At 41.2% G+C, this 14260-nt stretch overlaps 2 protein-coding genes across 2 annotated transcripts in view; one reads left to right on the top strand and one right to left on the bottom strand.

The window, feature by feature from the left end:
- Nucleotides 1-5529: 5529 nt before the first annotated feature.
- LOC107263226 (microsomal glutathione S-transferase 1) lies at nt 5530-6702 on the bottom strand. The gene is made up of 2 exons (XM_015730174.1): nt 6352-6702; nt 5530-6054 (listed from the first exon to the last, which is right to left on the bottom strand). The coding sequence occupies exons 1-2, from the start codon at nt 6466-6468 to the stop codon at nt 5731-5733; spliced, it is 441 nt and encodes a 146-aa protein (XP_015585660.1). The 5' UTR covers nt 6469-6702; the 3' UTR covers nt 5530-5730.
- Nucleotides 6703-7446: 744 nt separating this feature from the next.
- The window catches only part of LOC107263224 (ubiquitin-conjugating enzyme E2 R2), a 13490-nt gene continuing 6676 nt past the window's right edge, over nt 7447-14260 (top strand). The window contains exons 1-2 of the mRNA XM_015730172.2: nt 7447-8058; nt 13865-13951. Of these exons, the coding sequence (XP_015585658.1) occupies nt 7885-8058; nt 13865-13951 (261 nt within the window). The 5' untranslated portion in view covers nt 7447-7884. The remainder of the gene's footprint in view (nt 8059-13864; nt 13952-14260) is intronic.

Here is a 14260-nt window from a genome sequence, read left to right as displayed (position 1 = left end):
TACACTCTGTCGTGTTTGGGAACTCTTTCTCGGCACTTCGGTCCTGACTGTTTGGAATAACGATAAAGGAAAAATAAAAGGCAAGAGAATGGAATTCACTTTGATTGTCATAACGATGACGAACGGGAAGAAGAAAGTCGAATTTCTGGGATGCTGAGAGAGAGAGAGAGAGAGAGATTCGTATTTCTGGTAAAAGCAATAAAGGTTCTCAGTCATGAAGGTGTAATGGGTACTCGTTTCCTCTTATTGTTAAATCCATCTCTGTCCCTTTCGCACTCGCACGCTACACTCCTCCCAAAGGAGAAAAAGGCGTTACAAAGGGATTCCGTGTCTCTAGACGCGAATAAAACCTCTTCTCACAGCCGAGACGCTCTGCTATTTACTTAACGCGATAGAAGCGCAGAATCTTCAATCCTCCGGATACGTTTCCAACTAGCGAAAATGTCTCTTGCACGGAATTTCCTCGTTCAGTAGTGACGTCTATATATACAAAGTGAAAAGATAAGACGGAAAATTTAATCGATACTGTTAAAACATATGAACTTCGGTCTCGTAATATTTCGACCAAGCAAAATTCTCTGTAGGTTTCGTTTGGGGTCTGTAAAAAAAAAGGTCAAAGCGTGGGCAACAAATCGGCTATAGTCACTGTGCGGCGGCCGTGCAGGGCCGCACGGGCCGGACTGCCGTGTTTCTCAACGTGCTCCGTATTTGGTGAACGAGACGGAATCTGTGGGCGAACCAGAAACTCTGCAAGACGCGTCATCCGACTGCTGAGAGAATTCTTGCGATCGGTATACAAGCGATGGATTTTTTATGTTTATCGTGGAGACGCTTCGTTTCTACAGTATGGCAGATATTTTTTTCTAGTTTTAAAATTCAACCAAAGTCATGAAATTTTCAGTAGTCTGAATTTTGTTAATTTTAATAACGATTTCATTGACTCGTGACGTAGTACGATAAGATTTACGTTTTTTGAGTACGTGACACGTCATAGACAGAACCACCCACGCGATTCGTTCGTATGCAATAGCAACCATGAGTCTTCGAACGGCCTTGAACGGTCAGACTACCCACTATTTTACTCGGTTTTACCAATTTTGATGATTTCTTTGAATTTCACTTTAAATGGCGTTTACCGTGCATCTAGGACTCTCGGCTTCGTTGCAGACGATAAAGTTTAATTCGGGATTTTGTCGATCCGTGAATCATCCTTCGAATCTGCGCGAAGCTTCTGGAGAAACGGGGATGGTAAAAGGACAATGATAAAGTCTCCAGAGCCATATTTAGCTGTACATAGTGCGAACGGGAAGTCATTTCCGTTATTCATAGAATTTACGTTCTTGTTAGAAGCTACAAGTTCTTTTAGTCTTACGATGATTTCTGCTTGAAAATCCAGGAGATTCAGCATAGACAGTGGATTTGTTGTTTATGAATAATAAATCGGCTTGTCTCGGTTGGTTATTGTAAGGTTCTTTAACTTTCTGCCGAGACTCGAATTTGCTTCTCGAAGCAACCTGATATAACAAACTGCAAAGTCTCGTTGTTAATTAATCTTAAAGGTAAAATTTTCGAAATTGAATCGCTTAATAAACAGTCATATTCTCGAATAGTGCTTCTCTTCTTCCTCCCTTCGTTCTTACTTGAGTTCTCATTATCACTCGATAAAGTGAAAACAATTTTATCGGTCTTACCAGAGATAGAACCTTCCTCGACTATACACATTAAAATACCACATAAATCAATTCGGTAAAACAGATATGATTTTTAAAAAAAATCTCAGCATTTCAAACATTTAAAATGGGTTCGACTCCAATGGAACGTCAAAGCTATGACGTCACCAGAAGTAAGGCCATATGTGGTCATTCGCGTACGACCAATTGGCCCCACTCGAGTGTTATGGTTAGACCGGCGAAATTTGAGCTTTGAAAATATAACAAAAAAAATTTCTCCAATTAATGCATGTAAATCCTCGAGACGAATAATTCGCCCGAGTAAACCGCATCCTGTTGCAACTCGAGCTCGGTAGCTTATCCCCTCGTTATTTATTCACTGGACAAACTGTTTACTCGGGCAGAGTATTACACGGGAAACGACAAGAGGATTTCGGAACAACAACAAATCCGACGAGTTTCCTTCAGGACGTCGTAAAAGTGCACAAGCCTGCATGGCCGAGGTGGCAGCCGTGCAGCTGCAGGGCCGAAAGATTTCGAGTGCATTTCCAGCCCATGATGTCACTAACTCTTTGGTCTTGGCTTCTTTCTTTTTTTCTCTCAAGATAAAGCAAACGCGAGTCGAGTGTCTGGTTCGTAGAAATAATGCGGAATATTTAAGGAATCCTGCGCCAGTTTTAATAGGCAAACAAAGCCAATTACGTCGAATGTAAATAAAAGAATATTCCAACTGTCGTAGAATCGAACGAAGGAATCCTTCGACTTCGCATTTATTCGGCCATGACACTAAAGCACAACGTATACAGTGTCTCTCAAACGAGGTCGACCGTCTGGCCTAAGAAACTGTCAAGTTGTGGCACGTTGCTAAGGTGAATAAAAAAGATTAATCTCATGGGATTAAAAAGTCTTAAACCACCTTTGTCCTTCGAATCGACTAAAACATACATGTTTCGCAATCAGTTCTGTCCACGTGTCTATTTTTCATATTGTTACTGATCGTAAGACACTTTTATGTCTACAGGGCGATTCAACCGAAATGTATCAGCTCGGCGAACGACCACACGACACTCATCGAATCTGACTGATAAATCCAATTTGTACAGGTCTCCGTATGTGCGTGTGTAAAACGCGTTAGTCAAATAGTCAGTTCCTGCCCGTCGATTAATCCACGTATAAATTCAATTGAAATCGCCACGTTGTTGGCGAATCGGCAAAATGCGATTTTGTGGAGCCACACTGAATAAAGCTGCGACATAGGAAATTTACACGATTATCCATAAATGTACAGCTGCATCTATACGAGTTCGTAACCCCGACACTTTACTAGCAGAAATATATGCATATGGTATATGTGGCTATATATATATATATATCCTGATATAGGTATGTCTCATCTAGTTCCTAGTATAAGAAAAATAGTCGATGTCGGGCAGAAATATATGCATATGGTATATGTGGCCATAGGAAATTTACACGATTATCCATAAATGTACAGCTGCATCTATACGAGTTCGTAACCCCGACACTTTACTAGCAGAAATATATGCATATGGTATATGTGGCTATATATATATATATATATCCTGATATAGGTATGTCTCATCTAGTTCCTAGTATAAGAAAAATAGTCGATGTCGGCTTATTGTTGGACAAACTGGACACATGTGCCACGTGGTCTTGATGTTACGTCGATCTGGCGGATTTCTAGTATTTATAGTATATGTAAGAACCATACTGTTTGTATGGATACGCGTGTTTAACGATGTACACGAATGTGGGGAGTACAGTTTATTACAGTTTATACAGTTTAATTGAAGTAATTTTATTTAAATTCTTACATTAGCAATCGTTGTCCTTTTCTTTTCTCTCTTTCTAACCTACGGTAGATACTAACGTGTTTATCGATAAAACAATGGTTGGACTGTATATTATATATCTATACTATGCAGCCTTTGACGTTTGACCTGCATTCGTAAAATTGCTTCGCTTGATTTTCCATTGTTTTTACAGAAATAATTATAGTTGGTATGCCATGGGTACGGGGGTACGTAGACTCGTTGGAATTGGCGTTGGCAGGTTTGTAACTTCATTAGCATCTTTATAACTCACTGTTGCTACAACATATGGGATGAACGTTAAGGAATTTTAATGCTCTGCAAATATTTGGCAAATTTAATCGCGTGGCAAAAGGTCAGTTAAAGGGAGCTTATCACTTTGCTGTACTTTCGGTACCGTGCGAACGGCTGCACATGAGCTTGCTTTTCTTACCTTCTACTATTCTATTATTGTAGATTGGTATATCCACTTTTCCCGTATAACATCTGTTTTAGCATGATTCAGCATATATGCTTCTTTTATGTGTAATCGAGGAAAATAGCGGTATGATTTATGCATAATTATTCTAATTTGCTCTGGTATGTCGCAGATAATTTAAATGCAATACCAACCTGAAACCACCTGTATAGAATCTGGCAACGTCATTCGTTCCTGTCGTCCGCTTCCTCCAGTTGCTTTTTAAAAATTTAACGCCATTTTACGTTATCATAAAAATTCATTGACGGCGAATACGGATTTTAAATGGTATGATTTGTTTTAATTATTTTACATTTAGAGAGTAATTATGGGCCAAGCACCGAGGACATTTTATGCTTAAAAAGATCACGGTACTCGTAAAGCCTTTTTCTTAGGAACTTTTTATATCGTTTGACTCAAAATTCGTAACTCGGGAATTTACGAAATGGAGTCTTTCTCGGCAATTAGCTGAATGTTGCGATGTCATTGTTTTCGGACTTTAAGGGAATTTCGTGTCTTTCGAAATAAAGCGATTTTGTTAAATGAGAATGAGACCCGTCGGCACTACAGCGAGAGGCGTCGCTTTTCGACGGGTAACGAGGAAACGTACGGAACGCGTCGTTAACGCGGTTCGTCGTTCACTGACGAGTTTAACGAGATACCGAAAAATCGCGGCGGCCTCACATTCCCGCGCCAGACGTCGTTGCCATGGGATACGACGTTAAACAGACGGTGCGCCGTCGCGTTACCTTCACCCAGTGCAACCACGAAATGCAGCCCGACGCGGCTGACGTTATCGCTGCTATAGTTATTTACCTTCATTGGCTACACTGATTATACTACTAATGACAGTGGATACTTCAAGCGTCGTCCTGGATACCTGGATACACAATCGGTGCGCCGTCGCGACGTCTCTCCTTGGTACTTTTTGTCGTGGAGTTCGCTCAACTCTGCTAACGAATTTCCTATTATTACAAGAATCTAAAAATAGCGAGAAACTTTCTTTAGCTTTCGTCTAACATTATCACTCACGTTTTATCAGTCATGTATGTGATGGTTGGTTCTAATGAACGTGACATAACGTATTCAAAAACTTATAATTTCAGAATTACTATTTTTTATAGCATATGACTGATTTAGGCATAATGGTTTGATACGATTAGTGAGATTTTATAACTTCCACTAAAAGCAGAGTTCTAAAGAAATTCATTTGAGATAAGTTTATTGACCTCTGGTACCCTTGAACTTTGACACAAGGACCTATCCAACAAATGATTCCAGCTTTGAAAGTGAATAGTTCAGAAAAGACTTTTGTTTGTGAAAACAAGCGTATGAACTTTAATAAATGGAGTGGATTGAGATTGACCATTATAACAGTGCCGGTAGTAAGAGTAATATTTTTAATTACCTATTGAGACTAATGCTACGTTATGATATTAAAAAATAGAGCAATAACTTATTACTGTATGTTATTATTTAGTATTTATATTTATTACATTTTGCTTAATCACATTTTTTCATATCAATAATGAAGCTTGACAGACTAGGAGAAATGAAATACTCTGTATATTCTGAGAAGTATATATTGTAATATAAAAAAATATATTGAATATTAACGTTCTATTAATATTAAATATTCTATGGCCAAACAAATGCTATCAATATATGATATAATTATGACATCATAACACATTATGTCTTTACCTTAATTGCTAAACTTTTTAAAAGAAATCTATAGAGCTATAAGTACAGACAGTAATTGTACGCTTCAGAGGAAGTGCAGTATAACGGAAACAGCCTCATAAAACATAATCCAATATCCAACGAAAAAAGATAATGCTCTGTGGGGTTGTTTAGGAACAACAGCATAAAATAAACTGTGTGTGCATCTTGAAATTGCAAAGGCACGGATGAGCTGAGTAGCTAGCCAAACGGAAGGACCAGTTTGCAGCCAAATAAATGTAATTAAAAACCAGGGCAAAATATTTTCAAGATCATTCTGATGTGCTCTACGTACACGCTCCACATCTGGATCGTCATACTTGACCTTTGCGTCTGATTTATTCATAAGATCCTCTGAATTAGCAAACACCTAAAACAAAAATGAACTATTAATTAGTAATATTATACATTTATTCATATAGCTACACAGAGAATAATAAAATACATGAAACTATTACATATCCCAGAAAAGAAGGATGATACAAAACATGTTAATACGATACAATATAATACTCTACAAATAATTGAACTCGCTATCTGAAGCAGAATAACTAGAAAAAGAACTTGTTATTGATCAAATGATGCAACTGACATAGATACACATGAAGTAACAGCATAATGGCATATTTGATCAATAATTATAAATAAAAACATTGAACGAACTTACCTTTTTTGCAAATCGCTGTTTTGCAGTCAAAAGTGCCATACTCATAATCTTTAATATCAGAATACCAGACCAGAAGGCAAATACTCCGAAGAGTTGAGGATCAATTTCGATAGCCATTTTAAATGTTTTACACGCTTAGAATTCCAAGATAAAAGGCGTTACCGCTGCGAAATACACCGCTTGAATCTTGTACTTTACTAGAATCTTATAGAAGCTTGAACGGCTTTTTATGCTTTCGTGGCGGAAAGATGTAACTTGCTGTGTCACGTTAATGACATAACTAGTAGGTATATCATTTTTTAAATTTACTGTACAGAATATTGTGTAGTGGCTGTATTAGTCAGATAAAGCTGTTTCCTACTCTATCTGGATTTACTAATCCGAGCTTCTTGATTGGTTAAAAGAAAACATGATGGGAATGTGAGAGCCTGAATGTTAAAATTATTATTTCATTATAAATTTTACTTATCACTACTTTATGTAACCTTGTAAAAAAAAAGAATGTAAAGTTTGATAACATAAGAAGCAAAGAGGAAGCTGTATTCAGTAACTGCTGTAGGACTTGCGATAAACTTAGTGCCTTGTTATAGTTCATAATAAAAAAATACAATACATTGTGGTTTTCATTATGAATTAATACTTTAATTAATTAATATTTAAAAATAACACAGGATCACAGAAAATCTTAGGATGCTCACCTTCGATATGATATACACCAACGCTATCTCACAGTACTCTAAGAAACTTTATCTAGAATTATTACTCTCAAGATACATTCTAACTGACCGACCATCGTATTCAAATCAATAAGATTACATTCTAACCATTGAGGAGGTTATGAATGAGCTTTAAGCATAAACGAAACTAAAATTTGCCATAAAATATGAAACCTCGTCTATTAAAGAAAGACGAAATCATTATTAGGCTAGAAATAATTGCATTTATCTTACGATAAGCAACGGTATTTTGAAAAATCTAAATTTTCAAACGTAACGGTAATTCAAACTCACTACGTCCATTTAACGAACAAACTAATAATGGCACACAGCTTTGCGCGTGCGCACTAAGCAACGGTGACGACAGAGCAGCACGTCAGCTGTTTTGTTAAAGTCGAGGTGCACGCATTGGGAATGGTGTATTGTTGATCGTGGGGACACTTCGCAGTTGAGAACACGAAGGACGCGTTCCTTTGTTTATTGGACGATTCGAGTTTCGTAGTTAATTTCGAAGAAGCGCGATTATTCGCGGTTTTGGTGAGTACCTGCAGGGGACGCGTTAGTGCGGAAAGAGACCTTCGCCAGGGTAGCTCACATCGTTCTCACCTAAAAGAGACCGAAGAAAACCGTGAAGCTCGCACTCGTGTGCGTCCACGACGTAACTCGTCGAATCACAAAGGCGTCCATCCGTCCATTCGAAGCTTGGTGCTGGTGTTGTTGTGAAGGCTTTACAGAGCTTATTTATAAAAGCTTACGACCACGTTCTTCTTCACCTCCTGGTGAGGTGCACGTTCCTCGACTTCGTGAACCTACAAAAATGGCACAGCCCACGAGTAGCGCCCTCAGAGCCCTGGCTCTCGAATACAAGAGCCTTCAGGAAGAACCTGTCGAGGGCTTCCGTGTGAAACTCGTCAACGAGGACAATATGTTCGAATGGGAAGTCGCGATCTTCGGTCCACCAGACACACTTTACCAGGGTGGATACTTCAAGGTTAGTGGACAGCTCCCTTTCTTTCTTTCTTTCTTTTTCTTTGAGGATCTTTAATATTCTACGGACAAATGCTTAAGTCGTGTACATTTGAACGTTTGGAATGATGCCCAATTTACGAATCCGTGAAACATGGTTCATGGTCAGTTTTGTATGAATAGCTTTATTCGCTGACTGTAGGAAGATCGCGAAAAAGAAATATGAGCAATGCATCATTTTGTAGAACGATGGAGAAGAACGCGTCTGCATAGCCGCTTTCCTATACATGTGTAATTTCATTGTAAGGAAATAGCTATTTGTCAGCAGGATAGGAAGTAAACTTGTAAATAACTGATAAAAACTGTGATTATCACAATAGCATTTTTCTTTATCTAGTGATACCAAGAGAAATGACTTTTACTACAAAGTTTAGGCTCCAAAATTTAACATTATTCTATATTCTAACAGTTTCTTTTTTTAAATATATACACCAACCAACCAATATCCACTGTAGTTACCATTTTAAATAAAGTGTATTTTTTTCGTGCAGAGGACATTGCAAGATTTGCCTTGCAAAGTTCCCCTATCAGATTAACGTTCACAGTTCATAATAAAAGCCAATTACCATTTCTCTTTCATGCACTTCTGGTTGACTGCAGTTTCTAAACTGCAATGCAATTTTCGCAATTTCTTACTCCTGCGTCATTGTCATTTGGTAGCAACGACAGTCAGTCACCCTTTATCCAGTCTAAAACGAATTATTTGCATCGAACATTTGGTGCCAAATATATGTCACACATATCGAAGAATCTTTTTTTTCTCTGCAATACCGCTAAATAAATAATATCAATGATTAACGTTTCAAGATAAGTTCCCGTATTTCGTGCGTCACGTGGACGCGGCGATTGACACGTGCAATTACAACAAAGAAGATACTGCTACGTTATAGGTACACAGAGACAAAAGGAATAATGATAACAATTTCCAGGATGTTATCTGCTTTAACTGTAAGGTATCGTAAAGTAACGTCAACTCGGTAATAGTATTCAATTTGCGTCCGTTTCGTGAGTAGTAAACATATCTCGTTTTGAAGTTACTAAAAGTTTAAACGAATTCTCGGATTTTCTTACGTTATTCTCCTCCAGCGACACGCTGTCAGTTGGAAGAGGCTGTTCCGTAGAGAATCATGCGGATCTCTCGATGCGCAAAAGTTTCACTATACGTATATACTGAACAGCGAACAAACATCTCACGTTGAAGAACAAGTTTTCAATGTGCTTGGTGGACACAGACACATATATCCATAGTATACGGCTTTTTTACACAACAAAAAAAAAACAACAACTAAAAATATCAAAACAGTTCTGACCTGGAAAAAAAGCATTTCTCCTGAATAGAAATTTATTTGCCGAAACGATGCTTCAAAGCCGTCAACTCAGTCAACTACGTCAAAATACGTCAACTCAGTTCCGTCAAATCGAACTACAGCGAATGTATACCTAGAATATTATCAGAGTCAATTACGCACGTCTCTCTTTGTGTGGGGGGGAAAATAGATATGAAAAACAAAATTCATCCCATTGGGTGCATTAATAATTCTTAAAGTCGGATCGAAGCTCGTTTGCGCTCATTTCCAAATGTCCGCAATGTCAACCTAGTGCAATTTCGCTGCACGCGAGCAGAAGTTGACATTACCTTGGCCGCCGGGGCCAGTCGGATAGTAGTACGTTGTGCATCATTGATTTTTCTATGGGGAAGACCAATTTTACACGGTAACAAGTTACGACATGCATTCGCGCGTGCAACCACCTGGGCTCGTCGCAGTCACCTTTTCACGTGTCTCCTGATAAAAGATATCTACGAAGGCAACTGGGAGGAATATCAAATGGGCGCGGGAGAGAATCGAGAGCGACACGGTCGCTCGTTCTCGTCGTCGATCGGCTCCCTGGCATTAATCGACGCGCGAACCGATTTCTTTCTTGGCTTGGGAATTTAAAATTGCGAAGGAGCTCTTGCCCAAGCAGCAGTGCCAGCTTTGCCATAGCGCTTATATTATATCGATGAACTAATGCAATGGGATCATCGTCATCGTTGGTTGACCTGCATTCTCGCGCAATCCTCTCAGGTCCCATTCTCATTGCGCTACAAAAGAGACACAAAGAGTCAGCGAAGCTCGTCAAATCGTCTGGCGATTGTTTCGAAGACTCTCAGTCACGTAAATAACGGAGGGAATTAGTGTGACAGGGGAATCTTATTCTATATATTTTAGTCGCTCGTGTTTTTTGTTTTTCTTTTCTTTCCCTATGGCACAAGAATCAGGTACCGTCGGACGGGATCGATAAAACCGCAGCGGAAGGTCCTATGAGACAGGAGTTACGTTGTCTGCGACAACTCTGTAGACGCATTACGGAAAAAATATTGACTGTTTTCATTGGCACATGGCGCACGTGGTATTCGCCGAGAGATTAGAATCTATCGCCTTGAAAACAGCCCAATGTGCCTTCTTCAAGAAAAACAATTGATTACACGTATACGCCGAGGTTACATTTCATAAAGGCAAATAAGAGTTAGTACGAACCGAGCTTCTCCGAGGATGTTACAATAAAATTTTTAATTTCTGGTCGATCGTCTGATCGTTGAATATCCACGAGTAAAAAGTGCCGTGTTATCGATGTCTCTTCCCGAGGTCGTTAATCATCCTCAAGAGACATCGAAAGAGCAGATGCAGAACCATATTAAATATGAAGAGCCTATTCGTGTAGTTTGAGGAACGCATGAAGCAATCTTCGAGGCCTTCGATAACCCGGAAATTCGAAAGAAAATGGAGCGGGGTCGGCCATTTCGAATGGTCCCTCAAACATCGCCACGTGATCGGCGATGATTTTCCAGCTTTTTGGAAAGTCTTTCCAGCGCGTGACCACGAAATTAATTATTGTCGAGGCTTTTTAATTATCGCGCTAAGCCAGCTGACTGGAAAATCTCGAGACTCGAAGGACAGAAATATTCTCGAACGTACCGAGGTGTCCCTGTACACGTTCAACTATTCTTCCTTCTCTCTTTCTTGTCCTCTGTCTCCTAGCTATCTCTCCCTCTCCCTCTCTCTATCTTTCTGGCTACGTGTACCACCGACCGTAGGCGCGTTTCGCTCGACTCGCGTTGTCCGCTTTCTAAACCACTCTCTGCTTCGTTGTGCTAGCCGACTGCTGGTCTCTCGCCAGTCTCTCCTCTCTGCATAACGTAACGGGTCCTCCTCTCTCTGTAATAACGTAACCACCGACGGCTACCTAGCTGCTGCTATAGTAGGACCATGGCAGTTACGATGGTAGCTGCAGCGCCTATACTAGCTGGAGTTATAGCAGCTAAACGTCCAGTCCGACTCTGTAGCCATAGGTACAGTCACGGAACTAGAGAAAGAGAATGCTGATAACCGGCACGATTCGCTCTCATTATTCTGGACATTCGATTTTTGGATAAACCAAGTGAACCGATCGCGTGTCTCCTGACTTTCCCGTAAAGCATACTTCACTGCTAACAGCACGAAATCTCGAGGCTGCGGAGCTTGCGGTATCGGGCAATCGGCATGAGCTTTCAGCTTCGCTGGCTTAGAAGTCACTGCGCTCTTCAAGGATAACTCTTAGGCTTTGCACGTGGCTCGTATCATCCGTTGAACAATTTTTCATGTTTCGGAAGTTCGCAGCCATACTTTCTTCTTTCTCCTTTCACCGATTCCTCGTACAGTTGCTAGAGCGTTCTATAAATAGAAAAGAGATCCGAATTACTTCTTTATTCTGTATTCAGTATTACCGTTTGCCGTGCGCGTGACGTTTGAGTAAATTTTATGCTTTATTTCAATCGAATGGACAAGTTGGATTTATAAGTTTTTTTTTCTATACAAACACTGTCAGGATTTTCTGCCATTGGGTAGGACTGCTGCTCCGACACGTGACTGTGCTTACTCACACTGGCTGCTCCTCTTTGCTTTACCTACACAAAGTTCTCGGTAGGATTACGAAGCGGCGGCGGAGACCCAAGGAGGCCAGGTTTTCTCGACTGGCCGATCCCGATAACGGCTCGCCGCTCCGTCGCTCGCCGAACCCACGTTCCCGATTTATTTCGAGACTTCCCGATAGACGCAACCTGGATTTCACTCCTTGTAATATTGCGACCCGCTCGAAATACACGAGAGCTATCCTTCTTGCTGGGTCTCTCTGGTCGACTCCCTCGGATCAGAAGTTGGGTTAGGTTGGGTCGGCAGGCATCGAATAGCACGGAGAATGGGTAGCAGGGCAATTATCCTGGATGCATTTTATTATTATTTTTTTCCCCGTATAGTTTTCAAAGATCGTCTCTGCTGTCGCAGCAAAGGACCTGGGGAATCGAAAGATTTCTTTGGGCAACCTGGAGACATCTTGAGTCAGCAAACAACAGCGGCTAGCACTGTACGTAACTGTGAATTGTAGTTGAGCCCCATTTCTATGAAGCAACTCACGAGGTGACGTGCAGATTTCTGCTTAGCGAAGACGGAACGACTACTGGTGAAAGTTAATCGGGATTTTCTCATCGATCATTCGATCCGTGCAGAGGCACCGCGTTAGTAAGAATTATTTTAATTTATCTATAGAGCCAACGGGACCCGTTAACTTTTTACAGCGACAAAGCGCCTTCGCGTTACGTTTATTCCTGTCGCAACGCGCGACCCTAGACGTGTCGAGCGGGACTATTTTTTTTCTTCAATCTTTCGTTTTTCTTCTCGGCCGATCGACGCGGAACCAATGTGAACGAAGCCGAGGATTTTCTATTTTCGAAAGGTGCCCTGTGCGCGTCCGTAACGATGATGTTTCAGGACCCCGGAGAAAGACCGTTTTCGATTGATCGGTTGTATCCGCAGTCCGACTTTATGGAATCGTCGATCAGGAGTCGCGCCACGAGTCGTGCATGGGACGTGTTGCTTTTCAAGAATAATATTTGGTTCGCGCTCGTCCAAATACCAAAGTAGGTTAATTCTAAGGGGGGATTCCCAAAGGACGGGCAGAATATTTGGGCCATGACCAGGTCGCGATCAATATAGCGCGTCCCGTTAGCGAAGCCTTCCTGAAGTCTCTACCGAAAGCGACGATCACTGCCTTCTAGGATCTCCTCGGTAGAATTCAGAGTGACTCTGACCCGTGAAATCAGCTGACACTCTCTACTCTCTTAGCGGCCCTTTCTCTTTTCCTTGTGCCTCATTCTCATCAAGGATTTCGGAGCAGCCGCAGGAAAACGCACAACGGAAGTCAGATTGACGCGTTACAAATCCGCATTTCCACCGCAGCCCACGTCGGGCTGACGTTGGAATTGCATTTGGGGCAACCTCCCTGCTCCCTTTTCCCCCATCTCGACGTCCGACCACCCCCCGCCTCGCGCTTCTCCTCCCACGCCGGTGCTTCTTCCCCGAGATAATATTCGTGACTGGTAAAATGATCCAGACGGAGAAGCTTGTGCATATTCGACGTATAGGCGAAATATAATTTTCAACGATTTTTTGGGTCTTCGTTTTGGCTTTTCCAGGGCGCTTGAGAATTTCGTCGGATTTTTTTGGGGGGTCGCGCAGTTGTCTGGGAAGATGGCTGCTCGCACGCTGACGACGCTTTGGTTATCCGAAGCGGGTGGGAACGCGGGCAGCGAACGATGACGAGGAGTACAGTGGCTGCGTGAATGACCTTGTCCTCGCCGGTGAACGGAACGTTTCTTTCTCCTTCGTCAATTTCTACGGTCTCGCTGTGCCTTTTCGACCGACAGACGATTTGTTCGGTTCGCTCGGTAGTAATTTGTCTCTTTTTCTTTGTTTCAGGCACACATGAAGTTTCCCCCGGATTATCCGTACAGTCCGCCGAGCATTCGTTTCATGACAAAAGTCTGGCATCCGAACGTGTACGAGGTGAGTTTTCTACATGAGTTAGTATCGATTTTTATTGTCGGACGGTGGCTTCTTCTATTTCTCTCCGATTATGCGGAATTACATGCGTCGGGTATCAATCCGAACGAGGAATTCGTACAGTCTGCTATTCAATTGGAGAACGATGGAGTCATTGACGCCAAATCATTTGATTACCCGCACCGAAGTATGGACAAAAAAAAGCAATCTGAGGAATTTCGATTTTGCGTTATTTACAGTACAAATATATTTTTTAAATTACCGGAGTATGCTTTCTTCTCAAAGTGGCTTGGCGAGAGGGGGGGGGGTGGT

This window comes from Cephus cinctus, unplaced genomic scaffold (assembly GCF_000341935.2).
Source record: "Cephus cinctus unplaced genomic scaffold, Ccin1 Ccin1_scaffold0143, whole genome shotgun sequence".
Classification (NCBI taxonomy): Eukaryota; Metazoa; Arthropoda; class Insecta; order Hymenoptera; family Cephidae; genus Cephus; species Cephus cinctus.
Note: the sequence above shows the minus strand (reverse complement) of the source record. Positions and strands in the feature narration are given on the sequence as shown.

Excerpts from the sequence above, each read along its gene's own strand:
- LOC107263226 (XM_015730174.1), bottom strand. The coding sequence starts at position 6,468 with ATGGCTATCGAAATTGATCCTCAACTCTTCGGAGTATTTGCCTTCTGG. Across the intron at positions 6,055-6,351 it reads AACAGCGATTTGCAAAAAAG|GTGTTTGCTAATTCAGAGGA; the intron begins GTAAGTTCGTTC and ends TTTTTGTTTTAG.